This window comes from Dendrobates tinctorius, unplaced genomic scaffold (genome assembly GCF_039654945.1).
Source record: "Dendrobates tinctorius isolate UK_male_01 unplaced genomic scaffold, ASM3965494v1 ptg000010l, whole genome shotgun sequence".
NCBI classification, from domain to species: domain Eukaryota; kingdom Metazoa; phylum Chordata; class Amphibia; order Anura; family Dendrobatidae; genus Dendrobates; species Dendrobates tinctorius.
Genome location: NW_027361678.1, coordinates 3436614 through 3450247, shown reverse-complemented (window position 1 = coordinate 3450247; position 13634 = coordinate 3436614). Strand labels below are relative to the sequence as shown.

The following is a 13634-nucleotide window of genomic DNA, read 5'->3' as shown; positions in this document are numbered from 1 at the left end:
TTCTGGCAGCAGCGGTTGGTGTCCTGTACCTTCCGCTGAGCCACTAGTCCATATGCTGCAGTGGCTGACAAGGGTGCGGGCCACAGTACTATATGAGCCCAACGTGGCTCGGCAAATTTACACTGGCAAAATCAGGATGCAAGTGTCTATCCCATACCCGGTCCCTCTAATGTGGCACATGCACTGTACTCACGGGCCCGAAGCGTTTGGCACCTTGCTCTCTGTAGTCACCGACACACTGCACCTCTCTCTCTAGTCCCTGCTCTTGGTGGGGAAATTAACGGGCGCTGGCCTGCACAATGATGGTGCTCGCAGGGCGGAGCACTCCTCTTTCTGGCTGCTGCTGAGCGCATGGCTCCCCTCAGCGCAGCGGTCCAGTGGGGGACCCTCTCAATGCGGCCTGTCGTGGCGCCGGTACTCTGTGGGGGAGATGGGGCGCGCTGCTCACCTGACTGCATGCTGCCCCAGGTTGGCGCCAAGCTCCACGCTGGTGCGCGCGGTTTCCCCTTTATAGAACCCCGCCTCCCCGGGTCAAGAGGTTGGTCCGGCTTCTTATTTCTTTCCCCAGGCAACAGGGGATCCAGCCTCGACAGTTCTGGCCCCGGCAATCAGGTACCCGCGGTGTGGTCCTCCCTCTTACATGCATACAGCTCCAGAATTGGTAATAGTGCTTTCTTCTGCCAGGATCCATTTTTTTTTTATATATATATATATATATATATATATATATATATATATATATATATACTGTATATTTCCCCCAGATATTGCAAAAAGATAAAATATGAATAAAAAAATACATGAAAATTAAAAAGGAAAAAAACTTTTAGAGATCTTAAGGACACTTTCAGACGTCCGTTTGTCCGGTACATGTGGTGACAGTTTTCACATGCATCGGAGACACACACACAGACACATTCAAGTGAATGGGTCTGTGCACAGGTCAGTGTGTTTCCACGTCCTGCACACGTGCATGCAGATGACACACACCGTTGCCTGGGTAGCAGCGGTACAGTTAGTGCTGTTCCCTGGCGCCAGGTGCTGATGATGGCTCTCATCATTCTCCCCTGCTCTCCCAGCAATCAGCGCAAGCAGTGGAAAATGTTGACAGTTTTATTCATCTGATAACATCAACAGAAGGCGGCGGCTGATGGGACAATTACTCCCGTCAGCCATCACCTGCTCTTGCTGTTATCATGTTGAATATAACTCAACATTCTCCCCTGCTAGTGCTGATTGCCGGCAGAGCAGGGGAGAATAATGAGAGTGGTCTTCAGCACCCGGCGCCAGGAAACAGCGCTAACAGTATCGCTGCTTCCCAGGCGCTGGTATGTGTGGGACTCATGCGGCATATAGTTGCAACACATATGCCACAAGTATTACACACACGAACAGTGATATCTCTGGTACTGGTTTTTCTGCTACCGGACTTATCAGGACGTGTGAAAAACTGTGCACAAAAAAAAGCAAAAATCAATGTTTCTGATCATGAACAGGGGAAAATGGCCCTGCACTGAACTAGTTAAGCTATTTTCATACCTAAAGAGAATTAAAGAGATTGAGCACTTCTTTATTATTACATAGTTACATAGGTTCCAAAAAGACCTCGGTTCATCAAGTTCAACCCGTCTTGTTCATTTTGTCACTAAATTAACTACAACCTGCAATGTTATATTGAGGAAATCATCCATCCATTTTTTAAAAGCTGTTATAGTGTCTGGCATTACTATGCCTTGTGGTTGAGCATTCCACATTCTCACTGCTCCAACTGTAAAGAACCCTTTCCTATTTAGCTGACCAAATTGCCTTTCTTCCACCCGTAATGAGTGCTTCTTGGTCTTAAGTATAGTCCTTGGAAAGAATAAGTCATGAGCCAGTCCTTTGATCTGACCACACATCTATAATAATAAATGCCCTAAGCAACTTCCGGTTGTAACAACTTCCGTCCAGTTGTAACCGGTGACGTCACCGCACACCTCTTTCCATGTTAACCCTCAACACACACACTCCTCTCACCTTTCACCATCTCCACTCACTCTTTCACTCCACATACGACCCTTTCTCTCACTCCGTCTCTCATACTCACGCCGTCATCGCCGCTGATCCACGATCCCCGACATCTTCTTCCGCCGGCGCCATCCTGGATCCCGACGGCATCCACGTCGGCGACATGTTCCTGCGGCGACGCTATTTTGGATCCGCGAAATCCCGCGATACTCAAGATGGCGTCGCCGCAAGAACATGTCGCCGGCAAGGACGACGTCGGGATCCAAAATGGCGTTGGCGAAAACTCGCGAGATTTCGCCGACGCCATTTTGGATCCCGACGTCGTCTACGCCGGCGACATGTTCTTCCGGCAACGCCATCTTGACTATCGTGGGATTTCACGATACTCAAGATGGCGTCGCCGCAAGAACATGTCGCCGGCGTGGACAACGTCTGGATCCAGGATGGCGCCGGCGGAAGAAGATGTCGGGGATCGTGGAGCAGCGGCGATGACGGCGTGAGTATGAGAGACGGAGTGAGAGAAGGGGTCGTATGTGGAGTGAAAGAGTGAGTGGAGATGGTGAAAGGTGAGAGGAGTGTGTGTGTTGAGGGTTAACATGGCAAGAGGTGTGATGCTATCGCATCCTCTCGATGCGATAGCATCGGGCCATAATCTAGTACATTTATACATGTAAAGGAGATCTCCTTTGTGGCATATTTTTCCTAAGGTAAACAAGCCAACTTTTCCAACTTCTCATCAAATGAGAGGCATCCATCCCTTGTATTAATCTAGTTGCCCTCCATTGAACTGACTCTAATTTCTGAATGTCCTTTTTAAAATGTGGAGCCCAAAACAGGATCCTATATTCTAGGTGTTGCCTCAAAAGTGATTTATAAAAAGTAACAATTACTTGGGATCTCGTGATTTTATCTCTCTTTTTATACATCCTAAAATCTTGTTTGCTTTTGCGGCTGCTGCTTGACATTGAGTAATGCTGCTCTGCTAACTTGTAACCAGAATCCCTTTTCCTTCTCCTGTTTAGTAGTCCTGTGCATGGGCGGACATACTGCATGTGCAGCCTGTGGGGCTGCACCGGGGCCCGGAGGTGGAGGTGGGCCCCTGCAGGGTTGCTAATAATGCCCTCATGTGCGGCGGGAAGGGAAGTAATCCCTGCAGCTCCACTGCCTACCAGAGAAAATGGCAGCGGAGCTGTAGGGATCCGTCCTGCTTCCTGCTCGTGCTTCCTCTCACACAGACAGCAGCGCCACTGGATGACATAATCATTCAGCGGCCGGCTGTGCCAGAGATAGGAAGCTGCCGGCGACGGTGATGCTTCAGCTGTGGAAGAGCATGGTGAGAGGTGTGTGTGTGTTTTTCTATGCTTGTGTGTGTTGTGTGTGTGTAGAGATGAGTGGTGGTGTGTGTGTGCATGCATGCGTAGCGCTACGAGGGAATGTGCAGGGAGGTGAATGGTGCTGTGTGTGTAGGTGGAGGAGAGGGCAATGATGGGGGTAATGGGGAGAGGGCAATGATGGGGTGATGGAGAGGGCAATGATGGGGATATGGGGGAGGAGGAAATGATGGAAGTGGTGGAATGGGCATGGATGGGGATCATGGGGAGGAGGAAATGATGGACTTGGTTTGAATGGGCAATGAAGGTGGGGAGAAGGCAATGATGGAAGTAGTGGAAGGGCAATAATGGGTGTGGAGGGGGAGAAAATGATGGAGGTGGTGGAATGGGCAAGGATGTTGGTGGTGGAAAGGGCAATGATGGAGATGGTGTGGGAGGAGGAAATGATGGAGGTGGTGGAAAGGGCAATGATGGGGATTGTGGGGGAGGAGGAAATGGAGGTGGTAGGGAAGGAGGCAATGATGGAGGTGGTGGAGGAGAAGGCAATGATGGGGTGGTAGAGGAGAAAGCAATGATGGAGGTGGTGGAAACAGCAATGATGGGGTTAATGGGGAGAAGGCAATGATGGTGTGATGGAGAGGGCAATGATGGGGTAATGGGGAGAAGGCAATGATGGGGTGATGGAGAGGGCAATGATGGGGATGGTGGGGGAGGAGGAAATGATGGAAGTGGTGGAATGGGCAAGGATGGGGATGGTGGGGGAGGAGGAAATGATGTACTTGGTGGAATTGGCAATGATGGGAGTGATGGAGAGGGCAATGATGGGGTTGTAGGGGAGAAAGCAACGATGGAGGTGGTGGAAAGGGCAATGATGGGGGTGGTGGAAAGGGCAATAATGGGGGTGGTGGGGGAGGAGGAAATGATGGAGATGGTGGAATGGGCAATGATGGGGTGGGAGAGAAGACAATAATGGGATGTGGGGGGAGGAGGACAATGAGGGGTGTGGGGGATTGGGATGGGAGGAAGGGCGACTTATAATGGACTTAGGAACAGGGGGAGGTGGAGGAAGATAATATTATCGCTTATTATGTCTAACACAGTCCCTTAGTATATTGTTTACTCACTTGTTATGTCTAACATAGTCCCTTAGTATATAGTGTACTCACTAATTCTGTTTAACACCATCCTTAGTTACATAGTTTCCTCTTTTATTATGTACTAGCTGAAGAGCCCGGCGTTGCCTGGGCATAGTAACCAACTGTGGTTAGTTATAACAAATTATAATGATTATATTGCACATTAAAACCGTGCATCTAATCCTATCATGTGTGATACTGACTGCAGAGCCGTGTATCTAACCCTATTCTGTGTGATACTGTCTGCTGAGCCGTGCATCTAATACTATTCTGTGTGATACTGTGTGCTGAGCTGCGTATCTAATCCTATCCTGTGTGTTACTGTCTGCTGAGCCGTGTATCTAATCCTATCCTGTGTGATACTGTCTGCTGAGCCGTGTATCTAATACAAGTCTGTGTGATACTGTCTGTTGAGCCGTGTATCTATTCCTATCCTGTGTGATACTGACTGCTGAGCCGTGTATCTAATACTATTCTGTGTGATACTGTGTGCTGAGCTGTGTATCTAATCCTATCCTGTGTGATACTGACTGCTGAGCCGTGTATCTAATCCTATCCTGTGTGATGCTGTCTGCTGAGCCGTGTATCTAATACTATTCTGTGTGATACTGTGTGCTGAGCTGCATATCTAATCCTATCCTGTGTGATACTGTCTGCTGAGCCGTGTATCTATTCCTATCCTGTGTGATACTGACTGCTGAGCTGTGTATCTAATCCTCTCCTGTGTGATACTGACTGCTGAGCTGTGTATCTAATCCTATCCTGTGTGATACTGACTGCTGAGCCGTGTATCTAATCCTATCCTGTGTGATACTGGGCTCCCCCTGCAGTCTGTGTCAGAGGGTGGTCTGTGTTGGCACGGTAATAAATTGTGTTATTTCCAGCTTTACAGAAGGACGATAACACCATAGAAATGATAAGAATAATAGGCCTCAGTTACCACAACTGTCTACAAAGAAAACTGTTGCTGATAGCAACCAATCACAGCCCATTTTTCATCTTTTAAACAGCTCTGGGACAGCGTGGCGAGTTTTGAGTGGCGACTTTTGTGTTTCGACTTTTATGTAGCGAGGTTGGTGTATGTGTGGTGAAATGTGTGCTGAGGGTGGTATGTGTGTTGAAGCATGTGGTAGTGTGTGGCGCATTTTGTGTGTGTGTTCATATCCCCGTGTGTGGTCATTATCCCATGTCAGGGCCCCATCTTAGCAACTGTATGGTATATACTCTTTGGCGCCATCGCTCTCATTCTTTAAGTCCCCCTTGTTCACATCTGGCAGCTGTCAATTTGCCTCAAACACTTTTCCTTTCACTTTTTCACCATTATGTAGATAGGGGCAAAATTGTTTGGTGAATTGGAACGTGCAGGGTTAAAATTTCGCCTCACAACATAGCCTATGACGCTCTCGGGATCCAGACTTGTGACTGTGCCAAATTTTGTGGCTGCAGCTGCGATGGTGCGGATGCCAATCCCGGACATACATACATACATGCATACACACCTACATTGAGCTTTATATATTAGATAACACCATCCCTTATTACATACCATTCTCTCTAGTTATACTGTATATGGTGCCATCCCTTATCATATAGCTTCCTCTGCTCTAATGTACAGCGCTATCTCTTACATAGTGTATGCTTATTAATATTGTTATTCACAGAGCCCTCTATTATTACATAGTCCCCTTTCATTTTAGATATAAAATGACTGCTGATGCAGGAGCCGGTGACCAAACAATTAGACCATGCCCTCCTCCATTAGAAAACAAGCTTTCCCATGCTCCATCAGCCATCATTGCATTATACAGCTAGCAAGACAGGATTGTATGTAATAAAATACAGGGCTCTATATAGTTCAATATGTAAGGGATGGTACTGTACTTAAGAGAGGGCACTGTATAATAAGGGATGGCAATATACATAATAAAGGAGACTATGTAATATATATATATATATATATATATATATATATATATATATACACATATATACATACACACACACACACACACACACACACACACATGTAGGTGTATTACTCTACATTTATCTACATTAAACCTCATTTGCCAAGTGTTTGCTCATTCAGTCATCTTATCCAGATTGTTGTGCAATATTGTAATGTCAAGGTCAGACTTTAGCATCCTACATAGTTTGAATCGGTCCTAGTGCGCCTGTGCAGGAGCGCGATGCCGGGGAGTGACGATGCAAGCAGGAGGACAGCATTGCGCTCCTGCACAGATGCACTTCTCTGGCCTGTTGAGGGCAGAGCAAAGTACTACAGTACACAGGAGCCGGGAAAGGTCAGAGAGGCCCAGCGACTGCGCACTGCAGTACTTTGCTCTGCTCTCAACAGGGCAGAGAAGTACGATGCCAGAGAGCGACGAAGCAAGCAGGAGGGCGGCGCCGCAAGAAGATGGGTGGCGCCAGACCTGCAACTGCGACACCCACCGGACCGCATCGGAAAGCACCCCCCCCCGGGTGAGTATAATAAAACTTATTTTTCTTATCTTTCAGGTCGGACCAGGGGCTTATCTACAGCATTATAGAATGCTGTAGATAAGCCCTGAAAGGCGGTGGCCAAATCTTATAGCGGCCAAAAGAGGTGACAGGTTCACTTTAAATTTCGGTACTACATCAGCCATCCTCAAATCCTGTGGCACCACCCCTGTTACAAGAGAGTCTAAGAATATAAGATATCGGTGGTCTATCCTTAGGATATGATAAACCATTGATAAAAAAAGTAGTGGTCAATGTCTTTAAATGGTTTAAAAGGCAGAACAGAAAAAATTTGTAATGCAACCTTTCTTTTTTCCCCACAATCCTTTATGCTCAGTAACGGCCTTCCACATACACATTAACAAGTTGCAAGAAAATGGTCATTTAGATGATTCAACACTTTCTTACCTTATAAAGTGCTGATGCCGAGGCTGATCCCACTGCAAGAGCTACTCCAATAATTGAGTCGCCATGGAAGCCATCTGCATACGCCATCATTACGATCCCTGTTATTGCCATTATTGTAGCAACTATCTGTGCCAAAAAAGGGGTAAACATTGTTTTTTTACTTCTTCTCATGAGAAGACTTTTCACATCATATTTTTATATCTACTGGCTAGCACGGTACAAAGGTATCACACATCATTGAGCGAACTGGAGTGCAAGACTGGAAAGTATTGCATATACTGTATGCGGTATTTGCCAATTACCAGTGCTGGAAAAATCACTGAAAAAAAGAAAAAAAAATGTCAACACTAAATGGCTACATCTACCTACTCCCAATACATTTAAAAAGAAGAAGCCACTTTGCAAATAATCGTATATAAAAAAATCCCTATTGTTTTGTTCCCGCAGTTCCTACGAAAACCAAGGCATTTCCGTTGTACCAGACAATAAATGTGTAGCCTAATATTGCTATCATGCCATACTTGCCAACACTTAAACGCAACCTGTTGGGAGGATTTCACACCCAAATTATTTACACTCACTGGCCACTTTATTAGGTACACCTGTCCAACTGTGTGTTAAGACTTAATTTCTAATCAGCCAATCACATGGCGGCAACTCAGTGCATTTAGGCATGTAGACATGGTCAAGACAATCTCCTGCAGTTCAAACCGAGCATCAGTATGGGGAAGAAAGGTGATTTGAGTGCCTTTGAACGTGGCATGATTGTTGGTGCCAGAAGGGCTGGTCTGAGAATTTCAGAAACTGCTGATCTACTGGGATTTTCACGCACAACCATCTCTAGGGTTTACAGAGAATGGTCCGAAAAAGAAAAAAAATCCAGTGAGCGGCAGTTCTGTGGCCGGAAATGCCATGTTGATGCCAGAGGTCAGAGGAGAATGGGCAGACTGGTTCGAGCTGATAGAAAGGCAACAGTGACTCAAATTGCCACCCGTTACAACCAAGGTAGGCAGAAGAGCATCTCTGAACGCACAGTGCGTCGAACTTTGAGGCAGATGGGCTACAGCAGCAGAAGACCACACTGGGTACCACTCCTCTCAGCTAAGAACAGGAAACTGAGGCTACAATTTGCACAAGCTCATCGAAATTGGACAGTAGAAGATTGGAAAAACGTTGCCTGGTCTGATGAGTCTCGATTTCTGCTGCGACATTCGGATGGTAGGGTCAGAATTTGGCGTAAACAACATGAAAGCATGGATCCATCCTGCCTTGTATCAACGGTTCAGGCTGGTGGTGGTGGTGTCATGGTGTGGGGAATTTTTTCTGGGCACTCTTTGGGCCCCTTGGTACCAATTGAGCATCGTTGCAACGCCACAGCCTACCTGAGTATTGTTGCTGACCATGTCCATCCCTTTATGACCATAATGTACCCAACATCTGATGGCTACTTTCAGCAGGATAATGCGCCATGTCATAAAGCTCGAATCATCTCAGATTGGTTTCTTGAACATGACAATGAGTTTACTGTACTCAAATGGCCTCCTCAGTCACCAGATCTCAATCCAATAGAGCATCTTTGGGATGTTGTGGAACGGGAGATTCGCATCAGGGATGTGCAGCCGACAAATCTGCGCCAACTGTGTGATGCCATCATGTCAATATGGTCCAAAATCTCTGAGGAATGCTTCCAGCACCTTGTTGAATCTCTGCCACGAAGAATTGAGGCAGTTCTGAAGGCAAAAGGGGGTCCAACCCCTTACTAGCATGGTGTACCTAATAAAGTGGCCAGTGAGTGTATATGTGCATGTAGCTCTTTCAAAGACAAAGTCCAGCAATAACATTACATGTCCATACTGTTCTGACGTTACTGAGTGGTTGAATAGAAAAATTGATATGCAAATGAGGCTACTGTAGATCCAAAGCCTCTGTCACGCTAAAGCCCCCGTTACACACGGCGAGATCGCTAGCGAGATCGCTGAAGCGACAACGACTTTGCGACGCAACAGCGACATCACTAGCGATCTCGCTAAGTGTGACACGCGGAAACGACTGGCTCCCTGCTGCAATGTCGCTGATCGTGCACAAACGTTCAGGATCATTTTTTGATCGCTGGCGTCACGCTGACCAGCATGCATCGCTGTGTTTGACGCCTTTTATCAACGACGAGCGAACTTGTTAGCGACTCCAAACTCATATAGATAGCGATGAAGGACGCCTATTCAAATCTGAATCGCTATTATAGATGGTGTGTGACACGGTACCAAAGATCGCCGTGGTCGTTAGTGACATCGCTGATCGCTGATGCGTCGTTATGAAGATCGGCCTGTATGACTGCTTACTAGCTATGCATAAACGATCTTAGCCAGATCGTATCGTTGTCGGAATGGTTGGTGCGTCACTACGTGTAACGGTACCCTAACTCTATTCCTCACCAATGCCGCCTCTTCCTGCTTGACGGCTCCTTTACTAGAAGCAGGGTCAGTATTTGGGGCAGGCAGACCAAGCAGACGCCTGGGGCCCCCACCTACAAAGTGGGCCCCCGCATCTGCAGCCCCTTTATGAAGTGCCCAGAGGGTGTACAGCAGTGAATAATGCTGTGCATTGCTCTGTAGTCCCGGAGTGTCTCTCGCAAACCCCCCTTGACCGTGGTCCCGAAGCTCTGTGCTGATTGCTGCAGGATGAGGATTCACAGCCACAGACAGCAGTGACCAGAATGGGCTCTGACCACAATCACTAATCACTGCTTGTAAGGCCTCTTTCACACTCCCGTTTTTTTGGTCAGTTGCAATCCGTGAAAAATGCAAAAGACGGATCCGTTTCCGTTGTGACACCAACGTATGCCACCGGACTGTTGTTTTGACGGATCCACTGAAGTCAGAAATTTAAAGGAACCACGGCCTGGAAAAGGAGAGAAAGAGAGAGAAAAAATGGCGGATCCGTTTTTTTTTGCAAAACGGCGGATTTTGACTGATGGAAACAAACGGAAGTGTGAAACAGTCCTAATCTGACAGGGCAACCTCCTGCCACTACTGTCTGGATGACACAAGACAGGGATATTGTCTGCTGAATCAGGGGATTATATAGAAACAAATGAATTCCCATGTGAAATAATAAGGGTAAACCATACACCTATACAGTACAGGTGTGCATAGGAATCAGCGTTTTCAGTGCTATTTTTTTTTTTTTTTGCAGCCAAAGCCTGCTCTCTTGGCAGTAAAAACACAGCTTTCAAAACACCCATTTAGGGTATGTGCAGACAATACAGAAATAGCAGCACTTTGGACGCTGTGGACATGTGCTGCGTCCAAAGTGCTGCCATCTTTTGAACGCAGGTGATTCTGCGTGTGTTCATTGAACCATGTGGAATCACCGCGTCCAATACATTGTATGGGTGAGATCTCTCTTGCAGAGACTCGCATCTACACAAGATAAATTGACAAGCTGCGGTCTGGAGAGACGTGCCGCATGTCCGTCTCTGCGGGTGAGCCGCGGGCGTCTGTGGACGCATAGTGGAGATGGGATTTCTTGAAATCCCATCCACTATACTGTAGCATCTGACCGCTGCGGGTTGGACGCTGTACAAGTATATAGCAGCCGACCCACATCGTTTACTGATTGTGGACACATACCCTTAGAGCTTTTGCTGTTTGTTTGTTTTTACAGTATGCATTTTTTCTACAGTACACGTTTAATAAAGTTAGTTTTATTCACCAAAAACACAGCGAAAAACAACGTTGCATCATTTGCAGCTTTTTTTAAACTTTTACATTGCTTTCTACGGGTGAAAAGATTGCTGAAAGAAGTGACGCTGCGGATTTAAAACACGTTGCAGTTGAGAAATTCAGTCAGGAGAAAATAAAAGGGTGTGAGGAGATCTCTGAAAATCTCAGTCTTTGCTTGTGCTGGAAAATGCTGTAAACTTCTTATTTGCAGAAGAAAAAGCTGCAAAAATTCTGCATATGACCGTGGCCAAAGGCTGCTTTTTAAAGTGCCAGCAAAACACAAGAGATTTCCGAAATCTCCTGCATGCGCTTGTTTTTTTTCTGACTGAATTTCAGAACTGCAGCGCTTTTTAAATCTGTAGCGTGTCACTTCATTCAGTGTGTTTTCACCTGTAGAAAGCAATGAAAGAAAAAGAAAAAAGCTGCAGATATTGCAACGGCATTTTTCACAGCAATTTTTAAATGGTTTTGGTGAATTAAACTATTAGGTCTCGTTCACACGTTCAGTATTTGGTCAGTATTTCACATCAGTATTTGTAATGCAGAAACAGCAGTGAGAGGAAAAGTATAATAGAAACACGCCACCACTTCTGGATTTCTCACCCTCCTGGTTTTGGCTGACACATACTGATGGGAAATACTGACCAAATACTCAAAGTGTGGACATGGCCTTAAAAAAAGTGTAAAGAACACCACAAAACAAGATGAAAAACAGGTGTTTTGAACGCAACATTTTTACCGCCAATAGAACAGGTTTTGGTAACTGAAAAAATGCTGCATGTAAACATAGTCTTACTCTGAAACGTTATGGCTATCTGTGGTGTTACATAGGACTGCAGGTGACATCTACTACATTATTTGTACTCAGAGAGTTATGACTGTGCTATCTGTGGTGTTACATAGGTCTGCAGGTGACATCTACTACAATATCTGTACTCAGAGAGTTATTACCGTGTTATCTGCAGTGTTAAGAAAAAATTAAGAGGGGGTTGGGGGGCAACTCTTTTGGGGCTTGGGCCCCCAATCTTTTCTGACCCTAGCAACGCCCCTGCATACTGCTAATAGTGGCAGACCCGTTGTCTGATATAAGGCCCCTAAATATGGGGGCCACAGTGCAAGCACTGGCTCCAGGCCCCTCCGCCAACTGTATCCGCATCCAGCTCATGTAATGTAACCTAAATGCTTGTGTGATTTTACAATGTTAGCATTTGGGGCCCCACTTTATACTTTTGCCTAGGGCCCCACTTTGTCTAAAACCGGCCCTGACTAGAACTCACACAGCATAGAGGCTGTCGGCTAAGGCCTGTTTCACACTTCCGTTTTTGACCATCAGTCAAAATCCGCCATTTTGCAAAAAAAAACGGATCCGCCATTTTTTTTGCGGATCCATTTTTTTCCCCATTGATTTGCATTACTGGTGGATCTTGACGGATGGCCATCCGTTGGATCCATTTTTTTGAGGATCCGTCAATTTTTTTGCGTCCACCGACATGCCTGGACGGATCATGCAACTTTTTTTTGCTGCAGGATCCGCATTTTATAGTGCGCATGCCCGGAGTTATGAAGTCAGCCGGAAATTTAACCCTGAAATCATTTCTGGCGAACAGAAAAAATTCTCTCTCTCTCTCTCCTCCCCGGGCTGCAGTTCCTTTAATATTCTTCATTCATCGGATCCGTCAAAAAAACGGTCTGGTGGCATCCGTTCACATCAGTTAGCAACGGATCCGCTTTCCGACATTTTGGCGGATTTTAACTGACACAAAAAAACTGACGTGTGAAACAGGCCTTGGTAGCAGGAGGCTGCGCTGAGTGGGGAATAGAGCTGGAGTGACAGAAGCTTCAGATCTAGCATCGCACTTCAGCCTCATATCAATTCCAACACCGATTCCTAAGTAATGGACTGGCCATGTAAAGGTATTGCTGAACTGTCTTTGTCTTTGAAAGCGCTACATGCACATATCAATAGTTTGGGGGGTTAAATCCTTCTGACAGAATCACTTTAAATGCAGAATTTAGATTATTTAATACCTCCCCCCAGGAACGCATTTAAAGCAGCTATTTAAGAATTAATTTTGTCCAACCATTTTTGCAGTCCAGTTCACCAGACTTTCCTGGCAAAATTAGTTCTACGAGCAAGTATATAATATTTCCAATTTATCAATCCCTTACTTTATGATAACATACATTTGATAGGTACTGTATGCTAGAAGGAACAGAAAGTATGACTGCAGGATCAGACTACACATGGTTTGTTTGTTGTCTGTTACCATGGAGATATATAGATCTACAAAGTAGCTGTAGAAACAAAACTATGTGATTTTTCAAAATTTGAACATACAGTGGGTGCAGAAAGTATTCAGACCCCTTTAAATTTTTTACTCTTTGTTTCATTGCAGCCATTTGGTAAAGTCAAAAAAGTTTATTTGTTTTCTCATTAATGTACACTCTGCACCCCATCTGGACTAAAAAAAACAAATGTAGAAATTTTTGCAAACGTATTAAAAAAGAATAACTGAAATATCACATAGTCA

At 45.7% G+C, this 13634-nt stretch overlaps 1 protein-coding gene across 5 annotated transcripts in view; it reads right to left on the bottom strand.

The window, feature by feature from the left end:
* The window catches only part of SLC35F4 (solute carrier family 35 member F4), a 482865-nt gene that overhangs the window by 48604 nt on the left and 420627 nt on the right, over positions 1 to 13634 (bottom strand). For all 5 annotated transcript variants that reach the window (XM_073585785.1, XM_073585800.1, XM_073585815.1 and 2 more), the window contains one exon: positions 7382 to 7507. In XM_073585785.1, coding sequence (XP_073441886.1) covers positions 7382 to 7507 — 126 coding nt within the window. The remainder of the gene's footprint in view (positions 1 to 7381; positions 7508 to 13634) is intronic.